The sequence below is a fragment of the Staurois parvus genome, unplaced genomic scaffold, assembly GCF_062004578.1.
Source record: "Staurois parvus isolate SC_StPar_1 unplaced genomic scaffold, SC_StPar_1.0 ptg000779l, whole genome shotgun sequence".
Classification (NCBI taxonomy): domain Eukaryota; kingdom Metazoa; phylum Chordata; class Amphibia; order Anura; family Ranidae; genus Staurois; species Staurois parvus.
The window spans coordinates 2775476-2803460 of NW_028318575.1; the positions used below are offsets into that span (position 1 = coordinate 2775476).

A 27985-nucleotide genomic window follows, 5' to 3' on the forward strand; every position below is an offset into this window, starting at 1 on the left:
TAACAATAGATAGCTTAAAGGGTATGTTCATCTTTTTCACAAAAAAAATTAAAAAAGGTGAACTAATTCTATCCTGGCCCCCCCTCTGGACCACACTGCACATGGCACCTGCAATGCACCTTGCTGACAATGTAGCGTTCCATGCATTATAGAAGAGCACTGATTAACAATGAGTACATCTGGACACAGGACTTTTCAGGAATACCTCAATCAAAAAAAAATGAACGCACCATGACCACTAGATGGAGCTGACGATCATAGGAGATAATCATATCACAAACAATAAGGCATTCTGTTGTGCCTGTGCAAAGGCTTAAAGGAGAAGTATAGATAAAGCTCTTTTGTCCCTACTTCTCCTGTAGGTCACAGAACTGCACTTACTTCTGCACCCCTGTGACCCGTATTCAGCCGACAGCGAGCTAAAGACCTCTATCGGCTGACGTCACTGAGCGGGTGCAAGCTCCAGAGAGATCCCGACTTTAAAGAAGGGATCCCCCCAGGTTGCTGAATAGTAGCTGGTTCAGCCTCTCAGTGAGCTGAGACAGCCACTCCCACCCCCTCCACAGCCCGGCGCTCCAGCGAGCACTGGAGGGCAAGAACAGAGAACCGGGGACTGACAATCACTAGTTCTGTGCTCACTGAAGTCCAAAAACTGAGTGATCATTGACCTTTGAACGTTCCATTCTTGGTCTTTGGAGCATTAGGGGACATCCACCTAGGTTCGTATGAACGTTTATTTTAAAAATCCACAAACTTCTATTTTAAACCTGCCTTCCTCAATCTTTGCCTTGCAATAATTTTCAGATCTCAGGGAACCCCTGCTAAGATTAGTCCATTGGTGGTTATTTTGAAACTGTCCCTTACATTGGTGGTGGTCAGTGGGAAGAATGCCCCCCCTTACAGTGTTGGTCAGAATGCCAGCCTTAGATTGATACCACTGGCTCTGCCAAGTGGTGTTAGACCTCGAACAATGCAGGCACCATTATATGGGAGGTCAGTAAGCCACAACCCAAGGAACCCCTAGCCACCTCTGGAGGAACCATAGGGTTCCATGGAACCAAGGCTGAGCCAAGGGATGGGCAGGAGGGCCAGTTGCCCTGGGCACAGTGGAGCAAGAGGGAATAAAATGGACATGGGACACTAAACCTATTCTGTGGTATGTGTAACGGAACCGACCCAGACTGCGCTGGAGTACTTCCATTAGAATACCGCTTTCCCGTCAACAGGCACCACAGCCGACCATACAAGACTAGATGATACCAGTCTTGAAGTAAACCAGGAGGTAGACTAGTTTATTTGAACACAGATACAAGATATATACATTCAGGGGACAAACCCCCCTCCAGGGGCGGACTGACCATTTGGAAACTCGGACACTGCCCGAGGGCCTGGGGTCAGTAGGGGGCCCCATGAGATGCCCCTGGTACCTTTTTAATCGTTTTTTTTGAGTTTGGGCAAGGACACAGGGGCCCCATGATCCCCTATTGCCCGGGGGCCCCATGAGTTGTCAGTCCGCCCCTGCCCCCCTCCCTGCATAATGACACAGGGTGGGGCAATCTACATTTAGTAACAAGAGACACACATGTATTCAAACTTCACACCAGCAGACAGTCCCATCAGGAGGGAGGGCTGCTGGAGACATCCCCCCCTCACTAAGCTAATACACATAAACACCTACATCCCATAATAGTTTGCTCCCAAACAATAGAACAATGGGATGCAGCCACATAACATTAAACAATCAACAACCCCCACCCCACCTATCTCCTAAACATGTCTACACAGTCTGAGACAAAGCCCACACAATATTAAGACAGATCAGCCTGTACCACTAACAGGCACAGGGTGATTTACACATAAGAGGGATATGGGGGGCAGAGACAGGGGTCTCCCCACCTCTCCAAAGTGAGCTGGGTTCCATGGGCCCCCCACAAAAAAAAGGACTCCCGTCACAGCATGCATTAACAGTGGGGGAGGGGGCGCAGTTTTGCATCCTTGCCCTGGGTGCTAGATATACTTCTTGGTACTATATGGAATCATGGATGGTTTAAAGGGTATGTTCATCTTTTTTCATGCAACTAACTCAGAATATTCTGGCCACTCCTCTGGACCACACTGCACATAGCAGCTGCAATGCACCGTGCTGACAGTGTAGCGGTCCATGCACTACATAGCACAGCCCCGGAATGAGTATCAATCATAATTCTTGCAATGACAAGCACTCATTGGTCAGTACAGCCATGTAACTGTGCTAACCAATGAGTAGGGCATCTGAGGCATCTTCTTCAAGTAAGGTTTGTCCCAGAAGAAAGAAGTGCTTCTCATTGGTCAGCCTGGTCACGCAGCTGCACTGACCAATGAGCGCTTGCTATTGTGAGCATTATGATGGATACTCATTCCTGGGCAATGTATTGTGATGTACAGGCCACTACACAGGCAGCATGGGGCATCTAAGCTGCTATGTGCTGCGGGGTCCCGAAGGGTAGGTAGCATATTTGGAGTTAGTTCACAATTTTTTTGAAAAGGTGAACTTACCCTTCCAAGTATAATTCCACTTCCATGGGAAAAAAATAGCAAATAAAAAAAAATAGCATATACAGTTGCCACAAGTCATATTGTAATTGAATGTTATTAAAAATGACCTTTTTTTCAGCCTGCAGCCCTGTAATTTTCAGTAAAATGCAATATGGGAACCTGGAGACATTCTGTACACAGTTGGTGTACGACCCCCATCCCCCTCCCCCCCAACAAAAATGTCATTTCTTGCTTGTATGATTGGCTCACTGATTTTCCCAGAAGTCTACACTAAATTACAAGTCAGATTTTGGGCATCCCCTGCAACAAAAATGCAATTTTTCATGAGATACTCCTAAAGGGAAATCACCTCTAAAGGGATGCAGACCCTGCCACTTTCCTCATTAGAGCCCTGCAGGTGCAGCAGCTGATTGATAATGATAAAATACCTCCCATACCGATTCACTCCGCACATAGAGCACAGTGTAAAGTATCATACATACGGCATATTCAGTGCTGGAGGTGCCACGACTGCATTCCCCCCACGTTCCCACTGAAAAAAATCCCTACATATGCTCATATTTCTTCTTTCTATCGCCCGCAGTTGCAGCCTGAAGCTCTGAGCATTGCAGAAGATGGCCGGGAATACAGAATGACGGTGCAGAGTACAGTTCCCATCGTCTGCCCAGAGAGGAGCCAGCTACACAACGACTGTAGGGTGACCCTGAAACTGCGCACAGCCAGTCAAGGTACAGAATGGGATGACCTCAATCCACAAGGGTTTAATGACCTAAAAGGTCATTGGTAGGATGCAGTTACTGCTCGGCTGATCATTTTCCATCGATAGCAGATGGTGATTGCATGGCCACCAATGGCTCAAATTTTAGCCAATTCCTGCTGAATCGGCCAAAATTCAAACTAGGGGTCGCCATGCAATCACCATTCAAGTCAGGTATGGCCAGTTTACTTAGAGGTCTCCATCTCCACCCAGCGAAAGGAGAGTGAAGAGGCAAGCAGAAGACTGATGAGCTCATCTCTCAGCCGCTCTGCTCTCTCCCTCTATCAGAATGCTCCTTGTATTGCATTTGGAGTTGTGCTGCTTCTCCCTCTCCCAGTCTGAGTTTTGCTGGACAGGGGATTGCAAGAGGCAGATACCAAGTTATATTCATATACTTACACTGCTTGCAGTTAAAGAAAATGTACATAATGATTACATTACTATGATATGCCTTTATATCTGCCTGGAGTTAAAGTGTTACTAAACCCAAAACAGTGAAATCAGTCTGTATATGCAATAAAGCATGCTTGTTATACTCACTGTGGAACCCAAGGGGTTAATCCTTTGCATTGTGTAACACATCCTGTCTTCTCTGATCCTCCCCTTCTTCCAGTGTCCCCCTCTTGTTATACTCACTGTGGAACCCAAGGGGTTAATCCTTTGCATTGTGTAACACATCCTGTCTTCTCTGATCCTCTCCTTCTTCCAGTGTCCCCTTTTTATCTCCTGATAAAAAGTATCATGTGGCGTCACCCTGCACGTGCTCAGTTTGGTGTGTATTGCTAGAAAGGTTTTTTTTTTTTTCTTGGGAGGGTGCATGTGATCAGCACAGGGCCAATCAACACTGTCCAGACAGAGGGTCAAGGGTTTCACATCCTCCCACAGAAATAAAACTCCTCCTACAAGCTTTAACCAGTGCTCTGTGGAAGTCACAAGACTGCTCTAACTGCTGATGAGAAAAGGTATTTAGCAGTTTATATTTACTAAAATAATTGCACTTCCATGTTGTGTGTACTGTGGGGGACCAGATATAGTGAGTGCAGGGTCCGGGGAGACCAGATATAGTAAATGCAGGGTCCGGGGAGACCAGATATAGTGAATGCAGGGTCCGGGGAGACCAGATATAGTGAATGCAGGGTCCTGGGAGACCAGATATAGTGAATGCAGGGTCCAGGGAGACCAGATATAGTGAACGCAGGGTCCAGGGAGAGCGGATATAGTGAATGCAGGGTCCGGGGAGACCAGATATAGTGAATGCAGGGTCCGGGGAGACCAGATATAGTGAATGCAGGGTCCGGGGAGACCAGATATAGTGAATGCAGGGACCAGGGAGACCAGATATAGTGAATGCAGGGTCTGGGGAGACCAGATATAGTGAATGCAGGGTACGGGGAGACCAGATATGATGAATGCAGGGACCAGGGAGACCAGATATAGTGAATGCAGGGTCTGGGGAGACCAGATATAGTGAATGCAGGGTACGGGGAGACCAGATATGATGAATGCAGGGACCAGGGAGACCAGATATAGTGAATGCAGGGTCTGGGGAGACCAGATATAGTGAATGCAGGGTCCGGGGAGACCAGATATAGTGAATGCAGGGTCCGGGGAGACAAGATATAGTGAAAGCAGGGTCCGGGGAGACCAGATATAGTGAAAGTAGGGTCCGGGGAGACCGGATATAATGAGTGAAGGGTCCAGGGAGATCAGATATAGTGAATGCAGGGTCCGGGGAGACCAGATATAGTGAATGCAGGGTCCGGGGAGACCAGATATAGTGAATGCAGGTTCTGGGGAGACCAGATATAGTGAATGCAGGGTCCGGGGAGACCAGATATAGTGAATGCGGGGTCCAGGGAGACCGGATATAGTGCATGCAGGGTCCTGGGAGAGCGGATATAGTGAATGCAGGGTCCGGGGAGACCAGATATAGTGCATGCAGGGTCCGGGGAGAGCGGATATAGTGCATGCAGGGTCCAGGGAGACCAGATATAGTGAATGCAGGGTCCGGGGAGACCAGATATAGTGCATGCAGGGTCCAGGAAGACCAGATATAGTGAATGCAGGGTCCGGGGAGACCAGATATAGTGAATGCAGGGTCTGGGGTTTAGTAACACTTTAAGTGTAAGGGCTTGTTCACACTTTCGTTGCTATCTGAAGAGTGATCCATATTTGGATCACCCTTCACAGAGCATTTGACAGATGGTTAATAGGCACTGTATTGCCTCCTCACCACCTGCTTTATCCTCTTGATCGCCTCTCTAGCACACTGCAATCTCGTGCATTGTGGTTGCAGGACGCTTTCTTAGTGGCCCATTCAATTGAATGAGTCGGATCAGCAGACACTAAGGCCACCCAAAGCGACAGGAGGTATAATTCTGGATACTAAGCAAAGCATCGCATCTGTGGCATATGTAACCCCCCGGCTGCAGCTAAAAGGGGCAGCAATTGGGGAACATTAAAAGAGTGGCCCTTAAAGTAGAACTAAAGGCAAACATTTTTTTTTCATTTTGGATGGATTGGAGAAGGATTAGAACATCTGTCAGTGTTTATTGCTGTCTGTGTTCCCATTCAAGAGATTCTTTTACTCAACCAAAATGAACAAAATTGCCTTTAGTTGTACATTAACTATCAGGTGCAGTTCACACTGCTGCGACCCCAAAGTTATGCGACTTGTTTGCGATTGGCTTGCAATTTCCTTACAACTTGCTTGTGACTTTTGTGACTTAACATTGCAGTCTATGGGGCTCAAGTCACAACAGAGTCGCAGAAAAGTAGTGCAGAAACCTTTTTTTTTTGTTGCTGTGATTTGAGTCGGATTAATTAAGACAGCGCCCATTGAAATGAATGTGTTTTGACTTGTCATGTGACATTATGTGTCGCAAGTCGCGGCACTGTGAATCAGGGCTAAATAGAAGCGAAGCCTGGAATCCTTTAACTCTTATTTCTAAGATTATTTATATTGTGGCGATTTTTTTTTTTTTTAGCATTTTCAAGGTTTCCACACACAGTTTTATTGTTTCCAGCAGGCTGACCCCTGTAGCAGGTCAAGTTCGCCCTGAGGCATTGTATTTCACAACCACAGATATCAGCAATTGTAGACCAGTTAAACTGAAGTGTTCCTTTTAAGAAGAGAGACGAATCAGGTGAAGGAAATCGATGTTTAGCCCGAGGTGACTAGCAGTGGAGTTATGTGCGCTCCTTTAAATCATCTCTTACGGGCTCTCCAGTGTTTAGACATGCTGGAGGTCAGGAGGAGAAGCTGCAGGATGGATACTGACAATGAGATTATCATTTTATGTTTGAAAAACAAATATACCCAAAGGCATTGCTATGCTGACCTTTACCTGTACTGTTGTCAGGTGAAGAAAAATCATGATTAGGAATGGCCAAGTGCACGATTTATAAAAATGAAATGTGCTCAGGTTGTATTGGCCAGATTGAAAGACAATCTGGTGTCTTGGGACTGTGCAAGACAACATTCCAATTAAAAAAATTCCTCAGCTTATAAAACTGTGCCAAACTACTATTCTTTTCGATGGCAGTGCGATGGCCCAGGCTGCCACCCCATCACCCTGTGGGGCAGCAAGATGATGTGGCCTCCGGAAGAGTAAGGAATAGTGTGACAGTCCATGTGGCCTCCTCCATCATCAACAGAATGGTCCATGTGGCCCCATCCATTACCCTGAGGGACAGTGAGATGGTCCATCCAGTCGCCTTTATCAAGCCTTTGAGAGGCAAAGGGGCAACCCTTGTATTTTCTTCCATCACCCTTAAGGAACAGCAGGATGGTCCATGTGGCCTCCTGTATAGCCATGGAGGGCTGCAGGATTGTCCATGCAGTCACCTTCATCACCCTGAGAGGCCCCATCCATTACCCTGAGGGACAGTGAGATGGTTCATCCAATCGCCTTTATCAAGGCTTTGAGAGGCAAAGGGACAACCCTTGCATCTTCTTCCATCACCCTTAAGGAACAGCAGGATGGTCCATGTGGCCTCCTCTATAACCATGAGGAGCTCCAGAACTGTCCATGCAGTCAACTTCATCACCCTGAGAGGCAAAGGGGTGACCCTTGCAGCTACCTCCATCACTCTGAAGGGCAGCAGGATGGTCCATGCAGCCTCCTCCATCACCCTGAAGGGCAGTGAGATGACCAATGTAGCCTCTGCCAGCATCCTGAGGGGCAACCGGATGGTCAATGAGGCCTCCTCCATTACCCTGAGGTACAACTTTCTTTGTTGCCTCCTCTATCACCCTGAAGGGCAAAGGGACGATCAACACAGCCTATTCCATCACCCTGATGGGCAATGGGATGGTCAGTTCTGCCTTCACCATCTATCTCAGGGGCGTCAAGATGGTCCATGTAGCTTACCTTGAGGAATAGCGGAATGGGAAGTGCTGCCTTCTCCATCACCATGAGGGGCAGCAGAATGGTCCATGTAGCCTCCTTCATCACCCTGATTGGCAGTGGGATGGGCAATGTGGCCTCCTCCATGACCCTGAGGGGCAACCGGGTGATCCATGGGGCCTCCTACATTACGCTGAAGTACAGCCAGACTTTTTGTAGTGTCTTCTATCACCCTGAAGGGCAAAGACATAGTCAACACAGCCTACTCCAGCACCCTGAGGGGCAAATGGATGGTCAGTTATGCCTTCTCCATCTACCTGAGGGGCAGCAAGACGGTCCATTTGGCTTCCTCCATCACCCTGAGGGGCAGTGGGACTTTGCACCATCCTCCATTGGCCTGAGGCTAGATTTTCACCTTTGGTGATAGTTGTAGGGGCAAGGTTAGGTGAACTTCTTTAGACCAGCAGGGGAGAACTCAGGGGCAGGGCTGACAAAACTGCTTGTGATTTCAGTGCAGCACAGGTAAGGTTGTCACTGCTGTACAGGGATTTGAGTTTAGTGGACTGGCAGGGTCACCAAGTTTTTTTTGTTTTGTTTTTTTTGCAACATTTAAAGAGACAATACATGCAGAAATGTGCAGGTATTGCAATGAATGTGTTTTTTTTAATTCCTTTATTGGCTATACATATACTTCCATGAGCAGTTTGTATAGGTATGATGTATTAACTAATACCTTCAGGGAGTTCAGGAATCAATTTCAGGATCATCAAAGGTTCTTATAGGCAAGTGCCAAAATTTGGCTGTTATTATTCTGAACACATTAATGTCCTTGACAGGTTGACTTTAAACAGGAAAAAAATATTTTGATTGTTCCCCTACAGTACACGTTTGATCCTATTGTAATGTATAAACATTTTAAAATAGGATTAAAAAAATTTCCAGCAGAAAGTTAAACATCTGAACCTGGGCTGGATGACATTTCAGATCCCTCAGAGTGACCTCATATTTATTTATCTTGGATACAATTTTCTGACCATGACCCACTTTCATTTTGGCAAGGCAGCCGTAATGATCTTGGAAACTTGGTTTGTTTTGAACAGCTGAAGAAAAACATGACTCAGATCTGGCCCTTTCCTCCTGCGAAGTGGACCTCCTGCCATCGCCCTGCCAGAACGGAACGTGCGGTCACGCTGTCCTCTATTACACGGCGGTCATAGACTTTGTGACGGATGGGAACAAAGTGACCAGCATTGCAGCAGATCCTATAGACAGCGCCAACTTTCTGTGGAGTGGCTACGTCCCAGATGTCATACAGGTGCTACAACTGGGAGTTATTGGGAGGGGGGGGGTTATGCATACAGATAGCAAGGAAAATATATTCATGCAGTTCTATGTTAATGTCTTTGTTGTGTTAGCATAAAAATTGCATTGTTGTAATGTCTGTCAATTATTTTGTAACAAAATGTTTGCAAACCAGGGCTTCTATGGGGTAGGGTTGGGGACCAACTAAAAAGTATAACCCAGAAGGGTATGGTGAGATGGGGCTAAAGCCTTCCAACCAGATGAGAGTGTAGCACAATTAGTCCTCATTTGGACTTGCAATTGGGGTGTGTTAAAGCCACATTTTTAGCACCCCCAACAGCAGCTCCCTAGGCTGCAAAGCCTACATAGTTTCTGGATTACAAAAAAGTTAACAAAAGTTAGGCCCTTTTTACATGGTACAATAAAAACAAGTAGTTAACCCATGACTTTACCACCTCCCAACTGGCCACCCAAAGCCTACCATACAGCTGGAGGGGGCTGTTCACATGCCACCCATGGCAACTTTAATGTGGCACGTTGAGTCGACAGGAGGCGCACCTTCTGTCAATAGGTCAAAAAAAAAAAAAAAAATAGGCATTCAGGAGGTAGCAGGATCCCCTCCTCAATGACTGATAGCAGATGCTTGACTCCACTTTGAAAATCCATCAACCACAGATTGCTTAAAGGAAAGAACAAGTGTGAACTTAGTCTTAGATAGAACCCAAAAAATACATCCAAAAATATTGAAGAAAATCACAAATTTTTGTAGGCATGCCAAGGATTAGAAGGTGCTACAGCTGAGAGTTAAGGGGGGGGGGGGGAAGCATACAGATAGGAATTTATATTAGTTCCGTATCGATATTTGTGTTGTATTAGCAAAAAAATTGAATTGCTGTCATTTTTTTTGTAATGAAATGTTTGCTTAGATTACAGTGAAGGACGTTCCAGGGGCTTACTGCTACTCGTTCACCGATCCCCATATTGTTACCTTTGATGGCAGGTCAGAAGATATCAAAAAATCCAATAAAAATGTTTTACAATAATATTTACATAAATAGTCACGCAAACCAAATCCCACATACACACACCATCGTATTCATACTATATATACACACAATCACACATAAAGAAAAAATACAAGCAATCACAAACACAAAAAGTGAAGAAGTCATTTTCCAATGCAAAGTTTTCTACAACTCATTGGGAGTGAATGATTTAAAAATATATATTTTGTTGTTTATATAATTGAAAATCTGGGTTTAAGGCTAAGGAGATCTTTAGATTAAGAGAGGGTAAGGATGAAGTTAGAGTTAGATGTATTTTAATGGTAAAGTACAGTATCAATACACCCAAAAGTGATATTTTAGTTCAAGGTTGACCTTGGCGGGCTGAGTCAGTCCCTCTCTGCCATAAATTCCAACTTGGGAGAATTGAAATTGATGCACCACACCACTGCTAAGAGGTCCAGATACAACTTTATTCCATTAAAGGTCGGAAGTAGCCCACACGTTTTGGGGGGGGGGGGTGTAAGTGTCCCCTTCATCAGGGCTTGACTGTAAGGGATTTCCGGCAAGACGAATTGTGAATAGAAGTGTGCATGCGCATAAGAATGTCCGGAGAAGAGTGGTCGGTTGTGCGCATACGCGTGCACACGCACGGCGAAGATTGGCACCACACGGGCTATTTAAAGAGTGTCTCTGCCCATGTTAGTTGCTGACTGGTCTTCAGCTCCCCCCTGTCCTGCTTGTTCCCGTGTGATTCCTTTGTTGCTGACCCAGCTTGTTCCTGACCTGACTCTGATTGCTCTCCTGATTGATACTGGTTCCTGACTTTGGCTCTGCTCCTGACCTTGGCTTTTCCTTCTGATTCTGTACCGTGCTGCCCAACTGTTGATGACCCTGGCTATTCCCATGACACTGCTCCTGTCTCGTACTCTCACTACCTGCCTTGCTCTGGTGCACGCCTGGCAATCTACAAGACCTGCTCTGCTTGTTACTACTGTGCCTGAATCAGAGGATCATCAGCCTTCCAAGGTCATCATCTGCAAGAGCTGCAAACAACAACTACTGGTGCTCTTGTCCCCCTGGTCCCTAGACTCCCTCTGTTCCAACTACAGTGGGGTCAGGGCTAGTGACACAAGTGAGGGCGACCTCGTCATTTTAGTCTCCCATCAGGTACATGACATTGACTGGCAACAAACTGAACAGACCAGAAGTGAACTGGACCTACAATGGTATTTATTCCAGTGTGAATTAAAGCCAAAGGCCTGATCAGCAGCTTGTTTAGCAGCTAAAATAATTTCCAACTTTGAAGTTTTGAGTGTGCCCCGGCCACTTTGGGTATCCCAGCTCCTTCTGTTTCATCCTCCATGATATAAAATAAATAAACAATTCCGCATGAATGGTGTGCAAGAGGGTCTTTGTGGTTGGCTAGTTTTGGCGCCCAAGTGCAAGGCCCTACCCCCAATACAGCCTTGCTAGAACACAGTCCCACCCACTGAGGCCGAAACCTCAGCCATCTTGTGCCCTGCTGCTCACCATAGGCCTCCTCACTACATTCCTGAAAATATACCAAACTTACATATGAGAGCTGACTCACCCCTGGCATCACTTGTGGGAGGGCTCTACCTAAAAGGGGCCTAACACCAAGTGTCACAAACTGTTGTACCCTTCTGTTACAGAGCCATCTAGTGGAAGAGTGACTAACTGCACCTGCCTACAGGTGGGAGCCTCTTTTAATGGGAACATCAGGTGTGTAGACCCAGGAACAAAATAGATTTGTCCATTCACACTGTTTAGCTTTGGTTTGGTTCACACTTACAAGGGTAACCGAGTGTGGACACGTTTCCCTGTGTTGCGTGAAGGGCAGCCCATTCATTTCATTGGGCTACCCCATGCACAAGAAAAATGAAAGAGAGGTCCCTGACGTCCAAAAATGTGCCACACTCAAGCGAATGATGCTGTGGCACCATGCAGTTTGAGGCGCCTGAAAACAAGTTCGTTTGGCAGATGCATGGGGGTGCTGTTACCGGTTAATACCAACGCTGCGCCTTTGTTCATTTCTCTGCATGTCAGGTAAGCGCACATTTTTGTGCCAACTTTAGTTAGTGTTTTACCATTTTATCTTGAACCTTCTTAAGCCTAGTACACACGATCAGAAAATTGTATGCAAAATACCGCTATCGAAGCGACCGTATAATAATCTGATCATTAGTACACAGCAATCGGCCAAAATTATTTGAAGGGACAAGCACGAAAATGTTTTTTGTTCGATTCCAGATCATACGATTTTCGTTTAATCAGCACAGTTTTCATCTGAAAATACAATACAAATACATTTACATTACATCACTTCCAAATTTTTATTCTGTCATGCAAGAATTTTCATAAATTTAGTAACCGCTTCACTTTGGATATGAGACTTTCTTGCAAAAAAAAGCGAACAATCATTTGTTCGATATTCTCATCATGTTGTAGCACTACCCCCTTAGCAGTCACTGAGTTTTGGGTCCCTCTATAATCCTGCACAGCCAAGCAACATGCATTTTCTTCAAACCTTACACACTGGAGACAGTAAACAGTCCTTGAGCTTGTTTTTTTTTGTTTTATTAAGGGGTATTGAGCTTGGATGGGGTTGAGGGATGTATGTGCTGCCCAAGGAAACTGCAACGTGAGAACAAACTCCTTAGCAACTATGTACAAGTCCACAGACAAAGATTCTCTTCTTGGAGCGTTCTCCAGCCCTCCCAATGTACCGCCTCAGATATATTCTCCTCTTCACCCAGCTGCCTGAGGGAATCCCTGAGCAAGGGGAACCAGAAACTGACACTTTAGCTGAGCAGCTCCAGATGAGGTGCTAGTTGGGTTGGCCACCTGACTGCCCTCTCCCCTTATCCCTGGGTGTGGGATTACTGACTCCTCTTCTGCAGGCTTGTACATTGGTGGCTGCCATCAGGCCTTATACTGAGCTGGCTCCTGCCCTGCTTCCCAGGCTGTCCTCTCTCAGGGGATGAATGAGGTTGAGAGATTCTCCCTCCCAGCTCCTGCCTGTAGGTAGACTTCTCTCCTGGGATCCCTCCCAGGCTCTACACTCCAGTCTTTACTCCATTTTCCACCCAGCTCTACTCCCTGCTGATCATGCTCTCTCATATTTAGGGCTATCCTGGCCCCATGCCAAGCCTCTTGCGTAAGGATTGGCCAAAATCCCCCAAGTATGCAGATCACCACCTCCTCACCCCCACCCACTGCCTTCTAGACACTTCTTTAGTTTCCAGAGCAGGGGGAGGTATCATGGAACTGATCTGCAGAGCCCTCAGCTCTAAGCAAAACATTGCCTGGCTGAATCGTCCCAGGCTAACGCACACCAGGCTGCTATTCAGCCTCCAATTGAAAAACATAGCTAGCTCCTCCTAGCCAACTAGAGGGGTGCTACAGTGTGTAAGGGGCTTTAGCACTGATTTTGATGCACCAAAGGTATTGCACACACATCAATCTATCAAACGTTATCTTATCCATCAATCTATAATCCTTACAGAAATCTTTCTTAGTAATCATTAAAATGTGTCTTTTGCAGATACTATGACAACTTTGACACTGGAACCTTTGTCCTGTATAAGAGCACCTCCCGCGACTTTGAAGTTCATGTGCGCCAGTGGGACTGCGGGAGTGTTGACCACCCAGCGTCCTGTAACTGCGGCTTTGTAGCCAGGGAAGGGGGTGATACAATCACCTTTGATATGTGTAGCGGACAACTTCATGAATCCCAACCGCATCTCTCCGTGAAGAGTCAGGAATCTACAGAGACGGGATTTCGGATTACAGAGTCTTACCTTGGAAGAAAGATCACGGTAGGTGTCACCACTTTATGAACTCAAAATATATTTCACCATTCCTAGTGTTGACCTGATATTAACAGGCAATCCCTGTACTGCAGAGCTCAGATTGGCAGCACAAGGAAGCAGTCAACTACGCTGCAGTTCTTATGTGCTACCCAGGAGCATGCTGATAGGAGGAGAGAGCAGAGTGACAGAGAGATGAACTAATCAGTCTGCTACTTCTCTGTTCGCTGTCCAGTCACAGAACACAAGACCTGTAAGTGTGACCCAACTGCAACAGAGAAAAATCATGTTTCCTGACCTACCAGACAGGGCTGTGGTGAGTGGCAGAGCTGTGTAAATTGCAGGACTGGATGGACAGAAATATAAATCCTCTGGCATGCAAAACAGCTCCCATATATGCATTTCATCTGCGCATTAAGCTGTTTGCCTGGAGTTCAGCTGGAGTCAAGAACCTTCATACCGCACGATAGCAAATCCAGTTGCTGCACCACCCCATTGCTTCTAATGTTGCTATAAGAAAATGAAAATGACTGTAACTTTCACTCCCACATGTTCTGTACAGTGAAATAACTTTTTTTGCTTCTGTCCTCTTTAATATGTACATATTCCTTGAAAGACATGAAATACTAATGTGATTTATTACTCTTGGCTGGAGGGGGGGGGGGGGAGTAGCACTTTGAAATGTGATTCACGTCGTCCCCCCTTGAAGCGGTTAATTCTTTTGCCTGTGGGAAAGTTTAAATATTGTAGCCAGAAAACAGATGTGTTCGGGATGTCGCAGTGCACTCGCAGGAGGCTCTTCAAGAGGAACTCCATAGAGTCCTGAACGATGTACTGGCTTACACAACATGACAGCAACCAATCAGATTGCTCGGATTGGGTTGCTACACTTTACATCGCCCTTTTGAATGAGCATCGCAACCTTAGCGGTTTGCAATTGTTGTGGAGCTGCCATGAACTACTTGTCCAAGCAAGCTTTGGTGTTCCCAAGCTGACGAGGTTTTTTGGGATTTGTAGTGGCACACCAGAAAGGGATTTGTAAGCTGCAAAAGAATTGCTTGGCATACAGAGGAGAAATGGGAAATTGTCAGTTTCAGTTTTCCTTTTGTTATATCACAAAATCCACTCTTGGACTGAATCGACTCATTGTGTATTATTCGCTGCCAATATTTTAATACCGCTGCAAGTTTCTAACAGGGGGGGGACACATATATATACAGTTTCCATCCAGATGCATTGACATATAATTTTGAAATGTTACATCTGGTTGCACTGCGTTGAGTGTCTGATGGGCGGTCAAGGATACTTAGTGGATTAGTAATGGTGCAAATTACAAGCAATCTGTAAACTGTATGTTAAAGCCTTGGAGAAATTCCAGTATTTGTGTGCTGTATAGAAAGGATTCTTCTGACCTTTATATGTAAGGCCTCGTGTATTTATTAATTTCAGGTACTTATATAGTGTTGCCAATGTATGCAGCGCTTTACATATATTTTATACATTCACATCAGTCCCTAACTCTCAAGGGGTGTACAATCTAAGGTCCCTAACTCACATTCATACATACACATACTAGGGCCAATTAAGACAGGAACCAACTCACCTACCAGCATGTCTTTGGAGTATGGGAGGAACCCAGAGTAAACCCATGCAGGCACAGGGAGAACATGCAAACTCCAGGCTGGTGGTGCCATGGCTGGGATTTGAACCAATGACCCTAGGACTGCAAAGTCAAACTGCTAACAATTTAGCCACTGTGCTGCCCAATACACTGCTGTTCCTAAACGTGAGTTTTGGAGTTTTTGGCAAAGGCCCCTGAACTCAACTCAATAAAAGCTTATGTGTCCATGTACATGTAGGCTTTTATCAGAGTTTAGAAGCAGCAGAATTTTGGGGCAGTTAAACGTTCCTCTCCTGAACGTGATTCTTCTGCATTCAGGAGAGGAACGTTTTGGCCAAAATAAGCTAAAACATGTGTAGACGTGTCTAAATGCTAGCTGTGTTTAGCACTTGGGCGTTTATTAATGTCAATTGAAAATACTGTGGCCAATCAAATGAATAAACGTCCAAGTGCTAAACGCCATTTAGCATTTTTCTGCTGCCAGGAGAGCTAAACGTCTAGAGGAGTTCATGTGTACATGAGGCCTAAACAGGGGCGGACTGACCATTGGAGCACTCGGGCACTGCCGAGGGCCCGGGGTCAGTAGGGGCCCCATGAGATGCCCCTGGTACCTTTCATTGGCTTTTTCATAGGCTTTTTTGGGTGTGGGCGAGGACACAGGGGCCCCATGATCCCCTATTGCCCGGGGGCCCCATGAGTTGTCAGTCCGCCCCGGGCCTAAGTCAACTATTTTGTCCTCATCTCCAAAGCTCAGAAAAGGTAAAATTACACCCAAACTCTTTTAGTCCTCTGACAGGTCCTCATTGCTAGCAGATATAAAGATAATGCCTCTTGCGCTCTAGGACTCAAACCAGAGGTGGAGGAATCAAGGAAGCTCAAAACATTTCCACCAGTGCATGGAAGGATGTGCAGCTCTACAACAAGGCTGGGGAAGCCCGAATGATACTGTGAAGTCAAGCAAAAAAGAGCTCACCAACCTTACGCTTTACCTCAGTAATTCAGTGATTTTATTTAATAATAATTTATAATAAAATATATCTATGGGCAGCACAGTGGCTAAATGGTTAGCACTTCCACCTTGCAGTACTCAGGTCATCGGTTCAAATCCCAACCACGGCACCACCTGCCTGGAGTTTGCATGTTCTCCCTGTGCCTGCGTGGGTTTCCTGCAGGTATTCCAGTTTCTTCCCACACTCCAAAGACATGCTGGTAGGTTAATTGGCTCCTGTCTAAATTGTCCCTAGTATGTGTATGTATGAATGTGAGTTAGGGACCTTAGATTGTACACCCCTTGAGGGTTAGGGACTGATGTGAATGTACAATATATATGTAAAGCGATGAGTAAATTGACAGCACTATATAAGTACCTGAAATAAATAAATAAATATACTCACAAACAAGGATGTAAACCAAGCATTACAGATCCTCAAAGGAACTGGGGAGTGTAGAGCCAATGTAAGTCATGTCACGAGGGTAGACTTTCAAAGTGAGGCTGACATGTTTCAAAGGGAGACCCTTCTTCATCAGTCTGATGAGGAAGGGTCTCCCTTCAAAACACTTTGAAAGTCTACCCTCGTGACATGACTTACATTGGCTCTACACTCCCCAGTTCCTTTGAGGATCTGTAATGCTTGGTTTACATCCTTGTTTGTGAGTATATATATTTTATTAAATAAAATCACTGAATTACTGAGGTAATGCGCAAGGTTGGTGCGCTCTCTTTTTGCTTCACTTTACAGGTCCTCATTGCTGTCTGGAACCCCAGAATAACTGATGACATCATAAAAGTCTATGCTAGGCTCTTCATTTAAAGTAGTATTAAACCCATTTTTTAACTTAACACACTGAGCACAATGTGGGTTATTTACTAAAACTGGAGAGTGCAAAATCTGGAGCAGCTCTGCATAGAAGCCAATCAGCTTCCAGCTTTTATTGCCAAAGATTAATTGAATGAGCTGCGGTTAGAAGCTGAAGCTACCATGCACAGCTGCACCAGACTCTGATTGCACCAATTTTAGTAAATCCCCCCAATGTGTTCATTGAGTCTAAACTCTATGTATATTTGCTGTCAGTAGGTGTCAGAGCTTACACAAGGTAATGACCTGCTCGCTGTGGTCAGGCTTAGGGGTTGGCTGAATCCCAGAAGGGAGGGGGAAAGGTCACATGCTCATCTATACCTGGAAGGACCATGGGGAGCACATGAGAATGTGGTGAAGTTCAGGGACATCCTAATAGCATCATGGCCCTGGGCAAAGTAATACGCTGCGGTCCCTACCAGCCAACCCCAATTTATGCATCTACTCTCAAGAATTAAAGTATAAATAGTTGATAGAATTAAACATATTTATATATTTGTGTCATAAATCAAAGATTATTCAACACAGATATTCAAACTCTATAGCAGGGGACAGGGTGTCAGAAGGGCAGAGTACGGAGTTTAGCAGGGCAAATTAGGGGGCAAGAGGTCTCAGTACATGTGGGAGTCAGGAAGCACAGCACGGGGGGAAGGGGGTCAGGCAGGTACAGTATGGGTGGGGGGAAGGGGCAGTACAGGTGTCAGGAAGGTACTGTACAGGGCCTATAGGATAATACGGTACAGTGGTCAGGAGGACACAGTATTGGGTGCAGTAATGTATAATACAGAGATGGGCTCTTCAAGCAGAGCAGAGCAGGGAAGCTGCTGTCACAGATCTTACCTGTTCTGGCACTCAGAATGACATTTCCCCCTCTATCTTCCTCTTGCAGTTTCCAGCACTCTACCAATGCTTTACAGGAGTAAAAGGCAAACCCCCAAAGTAGAGAATCTTTCTACTGCCACTGTTTGTGTGGGCAGGATGTGTACCATGACAATCACTTGGGATGAATAGGACAAGAGGTCCCTCAGATATGGGAGCAGTACACATTCTGCCCACACAAGCAGTCGCAGTGGTGAGATGCTCTGCGGTGGGGGTTCTCCCTTTACCTCTGCAAAGCACCAGAAGAGTTCTGGAAAATGGGGGGGGGGGTAACTTCCCCCCCCCCCCATGCACCTGGAGCCCCTGGTGAAGTAATCAGTGGGTGGGGGAGTTCTGTATTTGGATGTACCATATTGCAGAAGAACAAGATCATCATCAGTGTTCAGTTAATTCCCAAGATTCTGCGTCAGATACAAGGACTTCTGGGTGTTCAGGACCACACCAACTATTATTAACTGCATGATCTGAGCCAAAGCTAAGCTTACTTACCTATGGTAGTCAGTACATCTAGAAATTTTTTGTCCAAAGAATGAGCCTACAGCCCTGTGTGTAAAGTGTGTGTTGCTAAAGTATTACAGTTTGAACCATATCCATGAATCCATATTGTTCTTGTGGCCTCCATCACAATCTTTGGTTCACTTTCTACATTTCTTCTAGATCTCCTTCTCCTCAGGAGCTTTTGTCCGAGCTGATGTAAGTGAATGGGGGATGAGTTTAACAGTCAGAGCCCCGAGCTCGGACTTTAAGAATACGCTTGGACTTTGCGGGACGTTCGATGGAAACCCTAATAATGACTTCCATGACAACAAAGGAGCCCATCTGGAGGAGACATCACACAGCCACTTGTACTTCATTAAGCATTGGAGGTAAGAGAAATACGCATTTCCATTACAATCTGTTAAAGTTAAATTGCATTCTCACATTCAATATAGTATTGTATTATTATATATTATGATTTTTAACTGAACTTTACTTGGAAATACCTTACAATAATATTTTTTCTGAAAATGCACTCCCTGTGCTCTCACTCCAGTGCTCTGTGCCGGCAGAGTTGGCAGAGAACATGAAAGGTTTTTCACCTTTTACCTTTACAACCTATAAAATTACATAAGCGACTTATAGTGTGTTTTTATGAGCCACACCAAGCTGCTTCCAAAAATGTTTAGTACATTCTAAACAAGGGTTCCATGGAACACTATGGTTCCTCTAGAGGTTAAAAGGGATTCGTTGAGCTAAGGCTGATTGATCTCCTTTTTGATGGTGTCTTTATAATTCTGGGGCCAGTACCACTTGGCAGAGTCGGCTGCATGACCCTAATGATTGTTCTAGCTGTCTCTAAGGTTGAAATTCTGATCATCCCCTTAAGGGGGGTATGCATCCCACTGACTCCAAATGTAAGGGACATTCTTTCCACTTATCACCAGTGCAAGGGGCATTCTTCACAATGAACCCCAATGAATTGATTTTAGCAAGGGTTCCCGGAGACCTGAAAATTATTTCAAGGGTTCCTCTGGGACAAACAGTTTGAGAAAGGCTCCTCTAGATCAGGGGTCTCCAAACTATGGTCCTCCAGGTGTTGAGGAACTGCAAGTCCCATGAGGCCTTGGAAGACTCTGACAGCCACAGGCAAGACTTCCAGGGGCAGAGGCATGATGTGACTTGTAGTACTTCAACAGCTGGAGGGCCATAGTTTGGAGATCCCTGCTCTAGATGGACAGTTGAGAGAAGGAGAGAAGCACCTCTAAGTGCAATATATCTCTTTATTTAGGTATATAGGTAGGAACACTCACATAGATAAGGTAAGTATAAGCATAAAAACTGTGGTTGGTGTAACCATCAGTAGGTGGGTAACCAGGGTGAGAGCTGTCATCTGTGTGGGTAATGGAGAAGTCAGCGTGCCGCTGGAGCAGCGTGGTGGCTGGAGGGGAAAAACTGTGAGGCTGGCCGGCGTGCACGTCCTCCCTCAGAGCCGGGTGTAACGCACGCTGGAATGCAGCGGCGGCATGGCCGTGATGACGTCAGATACCCAAGGTGCACTGCGACGCGTTTCGGAGCATGTGCTGGCCGGGAATGGCGGAAGTGCGCTCATTTGTATTACCCAAGATATCTAGCAGTGTTTGCGCTGATCGCACCCCCCCTCATTTCTAGATGGACAGTTGCCTGCACAATAAAGGAAGGTACCCCGAGTATGGACAAAAGCTCCAGTTACAGTATACTTTATTTAGAACATGGTCGACTTGTTACCATGCAAACGGTCAAATATGCATAACTTCAGATGTTTGAGGGCATGTAAAAAATGGGGGCATGTTTTTGTGAGCATGGCTATAAATGGGGGTGTGATTTTGTGAGTTTGGCTACAAATCGGGGGCATGATTATGTGGATGTGGTTAATAGTGGGGGTGGTCAGTAGGGTGTCCTTGAATTTCATTTTGAAAATGTGGGCACCTTACCTTTGTATATCATTAAAATAGTCTACCATAATTTTTTGCACTTTTAAATTTGAAGGTAAGGAAAATTTAATTTTAAGTAAAAGGAAAATAAAACTTAGGTGCTACCTGAACCCACATAATACTGGCGGTATTGAAATGGATGTGATAGCCACATCCCCTGCAACATTATCTCATCCCACTGCAAGCAGACACAGCCTACACAGGAAGCTGCATGCAGTAGACTTCAATGGCAGGATCAACTGATAATTATAAGACTTGTCAAGGGGAATAAGTGAAAACTGTAAATGCAGATGCACTTGCAGTTAAAGCCCAACTCCGGGCGACTACAAAATGATTCCTTGCAGTGGGGCTTGCATTGAAAGGGGACATTAACAATTGAGTACTGTCCGTGATACTTTTTTTATTTGCACTAACATACAATTTTGAGGACAAGCTTTCGGGGTAAGTCCCCTTCTTCAGTAAACTTTGTGATTTGTAATAGTACTGTTTGGACTTTGAAGAAGGGGACTTACCCCGAAAGCTTGTCCTCAAAATTGTATGTTGGTGCAAATAAAAAAAGTATCACGGACAGTACTCAATTGTTTCTGTCGCAAATGCACTAATACGGCTACAATCACCTCAAGCAAAAGGGGACATTTCTAATTTATGTAAAGGGGGAACAAAAAAAGGAGATTTACTTGCCTGATCCTCCGCTCCTCACCAGCTGCTAGACTTGTCCCTGCAGTGTCTGCTTCCCCATGCTCCACCAGTGCTGATATCATCAAGACCAGAGCGGGGTTCCATAGCTCTGCAATGGATGCAAGGACGCCAAGGGACACAACACCATCAGATCGTGAAGGGGGGGGCTCAGGTAAGTAAAACTGTTTCTCCTTTCCCCTAGACCAGTGTTTCTCAACTCCAGTCCTCATGGACCCCCAACAGGTCATGTTTTCAGGATTTCCCTCAGATGAAACAGCTGTGGTAATTACTAAGGCAGTGAAACTGATCAAATCACCTGTGCAAAATAATGGAAATCCTGAAAACATGACCTGTTGGGGGTCCATGAGGACTGGAGTTGAGAAACACTGCCCTAGACCAATGAGAAAATGACCCTTGCAGTGTAGTTGCAACCCCACTGAAAGGGATTATTTAAAAATTGGGTTTTAAATGCTGCAGCTCCAGCAATTATATAGCTGCTCCTTTAAAATTTCTACAAGTACAGCGCTGTACTTGTAGAAATTTTAAACGTCAATTGGGATTGTTACCTGAGCCCTTCAGTGCTAGCATATACCTGGAATTATTGATTTATATTTATTGTTTTATGTATGCTCTCGCTAGTATATTTCTTTGACATACAGGTGCTCCTACCTCCTGCTATATCAGGTGACTCCAGGCTAAGGCATCTGAAGCCTTGTCCACATCAATCCACAAAGAGAGCCGGCACCACGATATGTCCTCTGCAAGCATGGGGTTTATTCAATGAATATGCACGGTAAAAGCCACAAATGTCAATGCGTTTAAACATGGCTAAGGCCATCGTTGGCGGAAACGCATTGATATTTGTGGCTGTTACTGTGCATATTCATTGAATAAACCCCATGCTTGCAGAGGACATATCATGGTGCCGGCTCTCTTTGCTGCAGCACATTTTTTTTTTTATTTAAAATCCATAGTTCTAATTTAAAGCATGCTGCCCTCTTTGCATTTGTCTCAGAAAAGATGGAACTTTGATTGCACTGAATGCATTCATTGAATGTTACATCTCAAGCAACACACGTCTTGTTATATGACCTCAAACAGACATCTGTGAGAAGCAGTATAATAACAATGGTGTAGGGGAATAAGGATCACACACTGAGTATTGTTGCCAAAGTTAAAGAAACTGGAGATCAAAATTTTATTAACCGTATAAAATAGCTGGTGTAGCACTTGTACAAACATTATTCATACTTTTTAATGGACATACAGTAAATACAAATTCTTTGGCTGGTCAAACAACTAATAAGACTATGCATTCCATTGATGCATTTAGCTATTTGCCTGTGCATGGATTTACCATTTACTAATTTTTTTTTATATATTTTCCCTCAGAATTGCTGCTGGAGAAAGTTTCTTTGACAAAATACCAGAGTTCACACCACCAATCACCAAAAAAACTAACTATTGTACGTGCATGGCAGGGACAAACCTGCTGCATACATCCATGAACATGCTTTTCAGCAACTCGCAAGATGCTTCTCTCTGCAGTGGCATAGAGAATGTAAGGTTCCCCTCCATAATACCTGCCCTTGATGTGACTAATGAGTACACCTACACTGATCCAGGACGAGACCTAAGCAAGCGTTCATTGCCCGATGTTTCAATACAACAGGACACATCACCTAATGAGGAGGACCTTCCCGATGATGCTAGTGATGCCAAAGAAACTAAGCATGAGTTGAAAAGAAATGTGATTTCCAGAAGATCATCTCAATCCCATGGAAGCAAAAAGAACCAAGAAAACCGATGGGATCGTAAAGAACATGTTAGGAATCGGACTAAACGTCAGAATTACTATGAGTATCTGCAAACATTTCCATATCAAAGCCTCAGCCAAACTGACTTGGAAGGATTCAGCTACTTCTTCCCCGAAGATCACACCAGTGACTCACATCGCGAATTTCATCCTGCTTGGCCAACTCCGTCAGGACTGACTCATTCATATGCTTCGGCAGTTTGCCAAGAGGCAGTCTTTAATGCGAGCATTGGGAAACTGTGTGTTGGGTTTTTAGAGAAGAGGCTCATGGATGTGGTTGATATGTGCATCATGGATATTATGCTGAAGGATGACCTTGGCTGGGTGGAAGCAGGGGAGGCCCTACTGGAGAATGAGTGTGAAAGGAAACTTCTGGAACTTGGACATGATAGAGTAAAAGACTCTCAGATACCCATTGACCCCATCATTCTGGCCCTAAAATGCCCCAACATGTGCAGTGGCAATGGGCAGTGTATGGAATGGGGCTGTGCGTGCTTCAGTGGTTATAGTTCATATGACTGTAGCATTTTATCTGGTAAGTTGGTGCTTTGTTTGTAATTAAAATAGATTTTCAGCAGTTGCACAAATACTATATATACTGTATGTAAGTGTGTATATATATATATATATATATATATATATACAGTATATATTTATAGGACCTAGGTTCAGGTGTTTCCAGTACAGCATACAAAGACATTTTGGACAGTTGTGCATTTCCACCTTTGTGGCATCAGTTTGGGGCAAGCCCAGGATTTTTTTCAGCTGGAACATAGGGGAACGCAGTTCCGACACCCCCAGCACTAAATGTATGTAATGGCAAGGGGTGTTGGGGTGTGTTGGAGGGTCCATTGATGCTGGCTGCTGGGGGTTCTATTGAGGGAGGGGTTTATTGTTGGTGGGAGGGTCTTATCTTGCAGGGGCAGTCAATTATTACTGAGAGATCCACTATTGAGGGAGGGATCTATTGTTGCTGGCTACTGTTGGGTCTATTAATGCTGACTGCCGAATGATCTATTGTTGCTGCTGTGGGTCCATTGTTCCTGGGGTGGATCTGTTGTTGCTAGGGGATATTTTCCTGCAGGGGGTCTTTTGCTGCTTGGGGGCAGACTGTTGGTGCTTGGGGGATCTGTTGTTGCCAGGGGTCTTTTTTTGCTCTGCGATCTATTGTTGCTGGAGCGGGTCTATTGTTGCTGGCTGCAGGGGATCTATTTTACTGCTTTTAATATTATCAATAACAAATCCCATGTAATTGACTTCGCACCACAAAATACTTGGTGCTGTTTTCTCTACTGAGAGATGGGTAGGGTGTGGAACCAAGGGACGCTGCTCAGAGTTGGCTGGGGGGGGGGGGAAACAACGGGTGACGTAGAAGATGGGAGTACCTGCACCTGTTCTCTGAAAAAAAAAAAGGCCTGGGAAAGCTATTTTCTGTTCCAGCATGTCTGTGCCCATGTGTACAAAGGCCCTGTTTACAGAGGCAGCTCCGTAAAGACATGTCTGTCCAGTTTGGTATGAAGAAGGTTGAGTGATTTGCACAGGGCCCTGACTTCACCCCAGGGGCGAAGAAAGATACTGAATATTTTTTTCTTTATTTTTGCACAGACATACATGTAACCAGGGGCGGAGTGACCATTTGAAAACTCGGGCACTGCCCGAGGGCCCGGGGTCAGTAGGGGGCCCCATGAGATGCCCCTGGTACCTTTTTCATAGGCTTTTTTGAGTTTGGGCAAGGACACTGGGGCCCCATGATCCCCTATTGCCCGGGGGCCCCATGAGTTGTCAGTCCACCCCTGCTTCACCCTATTGAACACTTTTGGGATTACCTTTCATCCATCAGTGACTGACCTTGCAAATGCTCTTTTGGCAGGGTGGGCACAAATTCCCCAAACTTTTAGAAAACCTTATTACGGGAGTGGAGTCTTCCAATGAGAGGGAACAGCAGAATCCGTTTTCTGCTTGATTCCCTCTCTACTTGTAACTTTTTATGGAGTTAACCTAAAGTACAACTAAAGGCTCCTGTATGACAGTCTAAACAAATACCAATCCAGTTACTATGTAAAGGACAAGCCTTCTGTGACTGAACCAAATTCTCCTTAATTTGTGTCCCACACGTTACCACTCCCAGGCACTGCAGCTCACAGTGGGAAGGCTTCAGCAACAGAGGCAGTCCTGTCAATCCAGACAGCAATGGCAGAACTAGGTGTAGCCAGGTATTGCTCTAACAAGCTACAGTTGTGAATCGGCAGTAACTATGCTGATTGCAGTGCCTCTGCAATATTTTTCATCCCACTGCAGTGCCAGCAGATCTGAATTCAGCTGCAGTGCTGCATTGTTGGCACACCAGGATGCTGGATGAGATGGACTTCACTGGCAGGATCAACAGGGGTTCATGGAACTATACAGGAGGACTAGCACATAAGATGCAGCGCATATTTAGGAAAGCGATGACCTAAAAAGACTGCCCCTGCTCCTTCATTGTCCAATCACAGACTGTTCTGCTAAACTGCAGCAGAGAAAACTCAGGTCACTAACTTGGCTGTCCAATTTAGACAGGCTGTGTAAATCGCAGTTAGAGATGAGCGAATCGAACTTGGCGAAGTGGAATTCGTTTCGAATTTTAGGAAAAATTATTCGAAATTTTCCAAAAATGGCGGCGACATGTGTGGCGACGGAGCGGGGATCTCTGGGAAGGCGCGCTGACCCATAATGCATTCATTCATGACATGTGATCGCATTAGCCAATCAGCAGCCAGCCAGCCAGCACTGTGTAATGGTCGAGCTATAAATTGCGGCCATCTTAGAATTTTCCATTAGCCTCCGGTCATTCAAGAGAGACAGACCTCTCTGTATTAGGGACAGAGTTAGGGCCAAAGAGACTTTAGGGCCACAGAATCGTTACTTAGGGACACAGAATTGTTACTCAGGGACACAGAATTGTTACTCAGGGACACAGAATTCTTACTCAGGGACACAGAATTCTTACTCAGGGACACAGAATTGTTACTCAGGGACAGACACAGAATTGTTACTGAGGGACACAGAATTGTTACTGAGGGACACAGAATTGTTACTGAGGGACACAGAATTGTTACTCAGGGACACAGAATTGTTACTCAGGGACACAGAACTGTTACTCAGGGACACAGAATTGTTACTCAGGGACAGACACAGAATTGTTACTGAGGGACACAGAATTGTTACTGAGGGACACAGAATTGTTACTGAGGGACACAGAATTGTTACTGAGGGACACAGAATTGTTACTCAGGGACACAGAATTGTTACTCAGGGACACAGAATTGTTACTCAGGGACACAGAACTGTTACTCAGGGACACAGAATTGTTACTCAGGGACAGACACAGAATTGTTACTGAGGGACAGTAACACAGAATTGTTACTCAGGGACACAGAATTTTTACTCAGGGACACAGAACTGTTACTCAGGGACACAGAACTGTTACTGAGGGACACAGAATTGTTACTCAGGGACACAGAACTGTTACTCAGGGACACAGAACTGTTACTCAGGGACACAGAATTGTTACTCAGGGACACAGAATTGTTACTGAGGGACACAGAATTGTTACTGAGGGACACAGAATTGTTACTGAGGGACACAGAATTGTTACTCAGGGACACAGAATTGTTACTCAGGGACACAGAACTGTTACTCAGGGACACAGAACTGTTACTCAGGGACACAGAACTGTTACTCAGGGACACAGAATTGTTACTCAGGGACACAGAACTGTTACTGAGGGACACAGAATTGTTACTGAGGGACACAGAATTGTTACTGAGGGACAGACACAGAATTGTTACTGAGGGACACAGAATTGTTACTGAGGGACACAGAATTGTTACTGAGGGACAGACACAGAATTGTTACTGAGGGACAGACACAGAATTGTTACTGAGGGACACAGAATTGTTACTGAGGGACACAGAATTGTTACTGAGGGACACAGAATTGTTACTGAGGGACACAGAACTGTTATTCAGGGACACAGAATTGTTACTGAGGGACAGACACAGAATTGTTACTGAGGGACACAGAATTGTTACTGAGGGACACAGAATTGTTACTGAGGGACACAGAATTGTTACTGAGGGACACAGAATTGTTACTGAGGGACACAGAATTGTTACTCAGGGACACAGAACTGTTACTCAGGGACACAGAACTGTTACTCAGGGACACAGATTTGTTACTCAGGGACACAGATTTGTTACTCAGGGACACAGAATTGTTACTGAGGGACACAGAATTGTTACTGAGGGACACAGAATTGTTACTGAGGGACACAGAATTGTTACTGAGGGACACAGAATTGTTACTCAGGGACAGACACAGAATTGTTACTGAAGTACACAGAATTGTTACTGAGGGACACAGAATTGTTACTGAGGGACAGACACAGAATTGTTACTGAGGGACACAGAATTGTTACTGAGGGACACAGAATTGTTACTGAGGGACACAGAATTGTTACTGAGGGACACAGAATTGTTACTCAGGGACACAGAACTGTTACTCAGGGACACAGAATTGTTACTGAGGGACAGACACAGAATTGTTACTGAGGGATACAGAATTGTTACTGAGGGACACAGAATTGTTACTGAGGGACACAGAACTGTTACTCAGGGACACAGAACTGTTACTCAGGGACACATAATTGTTACTCAGGGACACAGAACTGTTACTCAGGGACACAGAATTGTTACTCAGGGACACAGAATTGTTACTCAGGGACACAGAATTGTTACTCAGGGACAGACACAGAATTGTTACTGAGGGACACAGAATTGTTACTGAGGGACACAGAATTGTTACTCAGGGACACAGAACTGTTACTCAGGGACACAGAATTGTTACTCAGGGACAGACACAGAATTG

General features: G+C 45.2%; 1 protein-coding gene across 2 annotated transcripts in view; it reads left to right on the top strand.

Annotated features, from left to right (window-relative positions):
* The window catches only part of VWDE (von Willebrand factor D and EGF domains), a 177562-nt gene that overhangs the window by 53335 nt on the left and 96242 nt on the right, over positions 1-27985 (top strand). For both annotated transcript variants that reach the window (XM_089654581.1, XM_089654582.1), the window contains exons 7-12: positions 3119-3263; positions 8742-8956; positions 9870-9943; positions 13516-13789; positions 18794-19002; positions 22657-23615. In XM_089654581.1, coding sequence (XP_089510707.1) covers positions 3119-3263; positions 8742-8956; positions 9870-9943; positions 13516-13789; positions 18794-19002; positions 22657-23615 — 1876 coding nt within the window. The remainder of the gene's footprint in view (positions 1-3118; positions 3264-8741; positions 8957-9869; positions 9944-13515; positions 13790-18793; positions 19003-22656; positions 23616-27985) is intronic.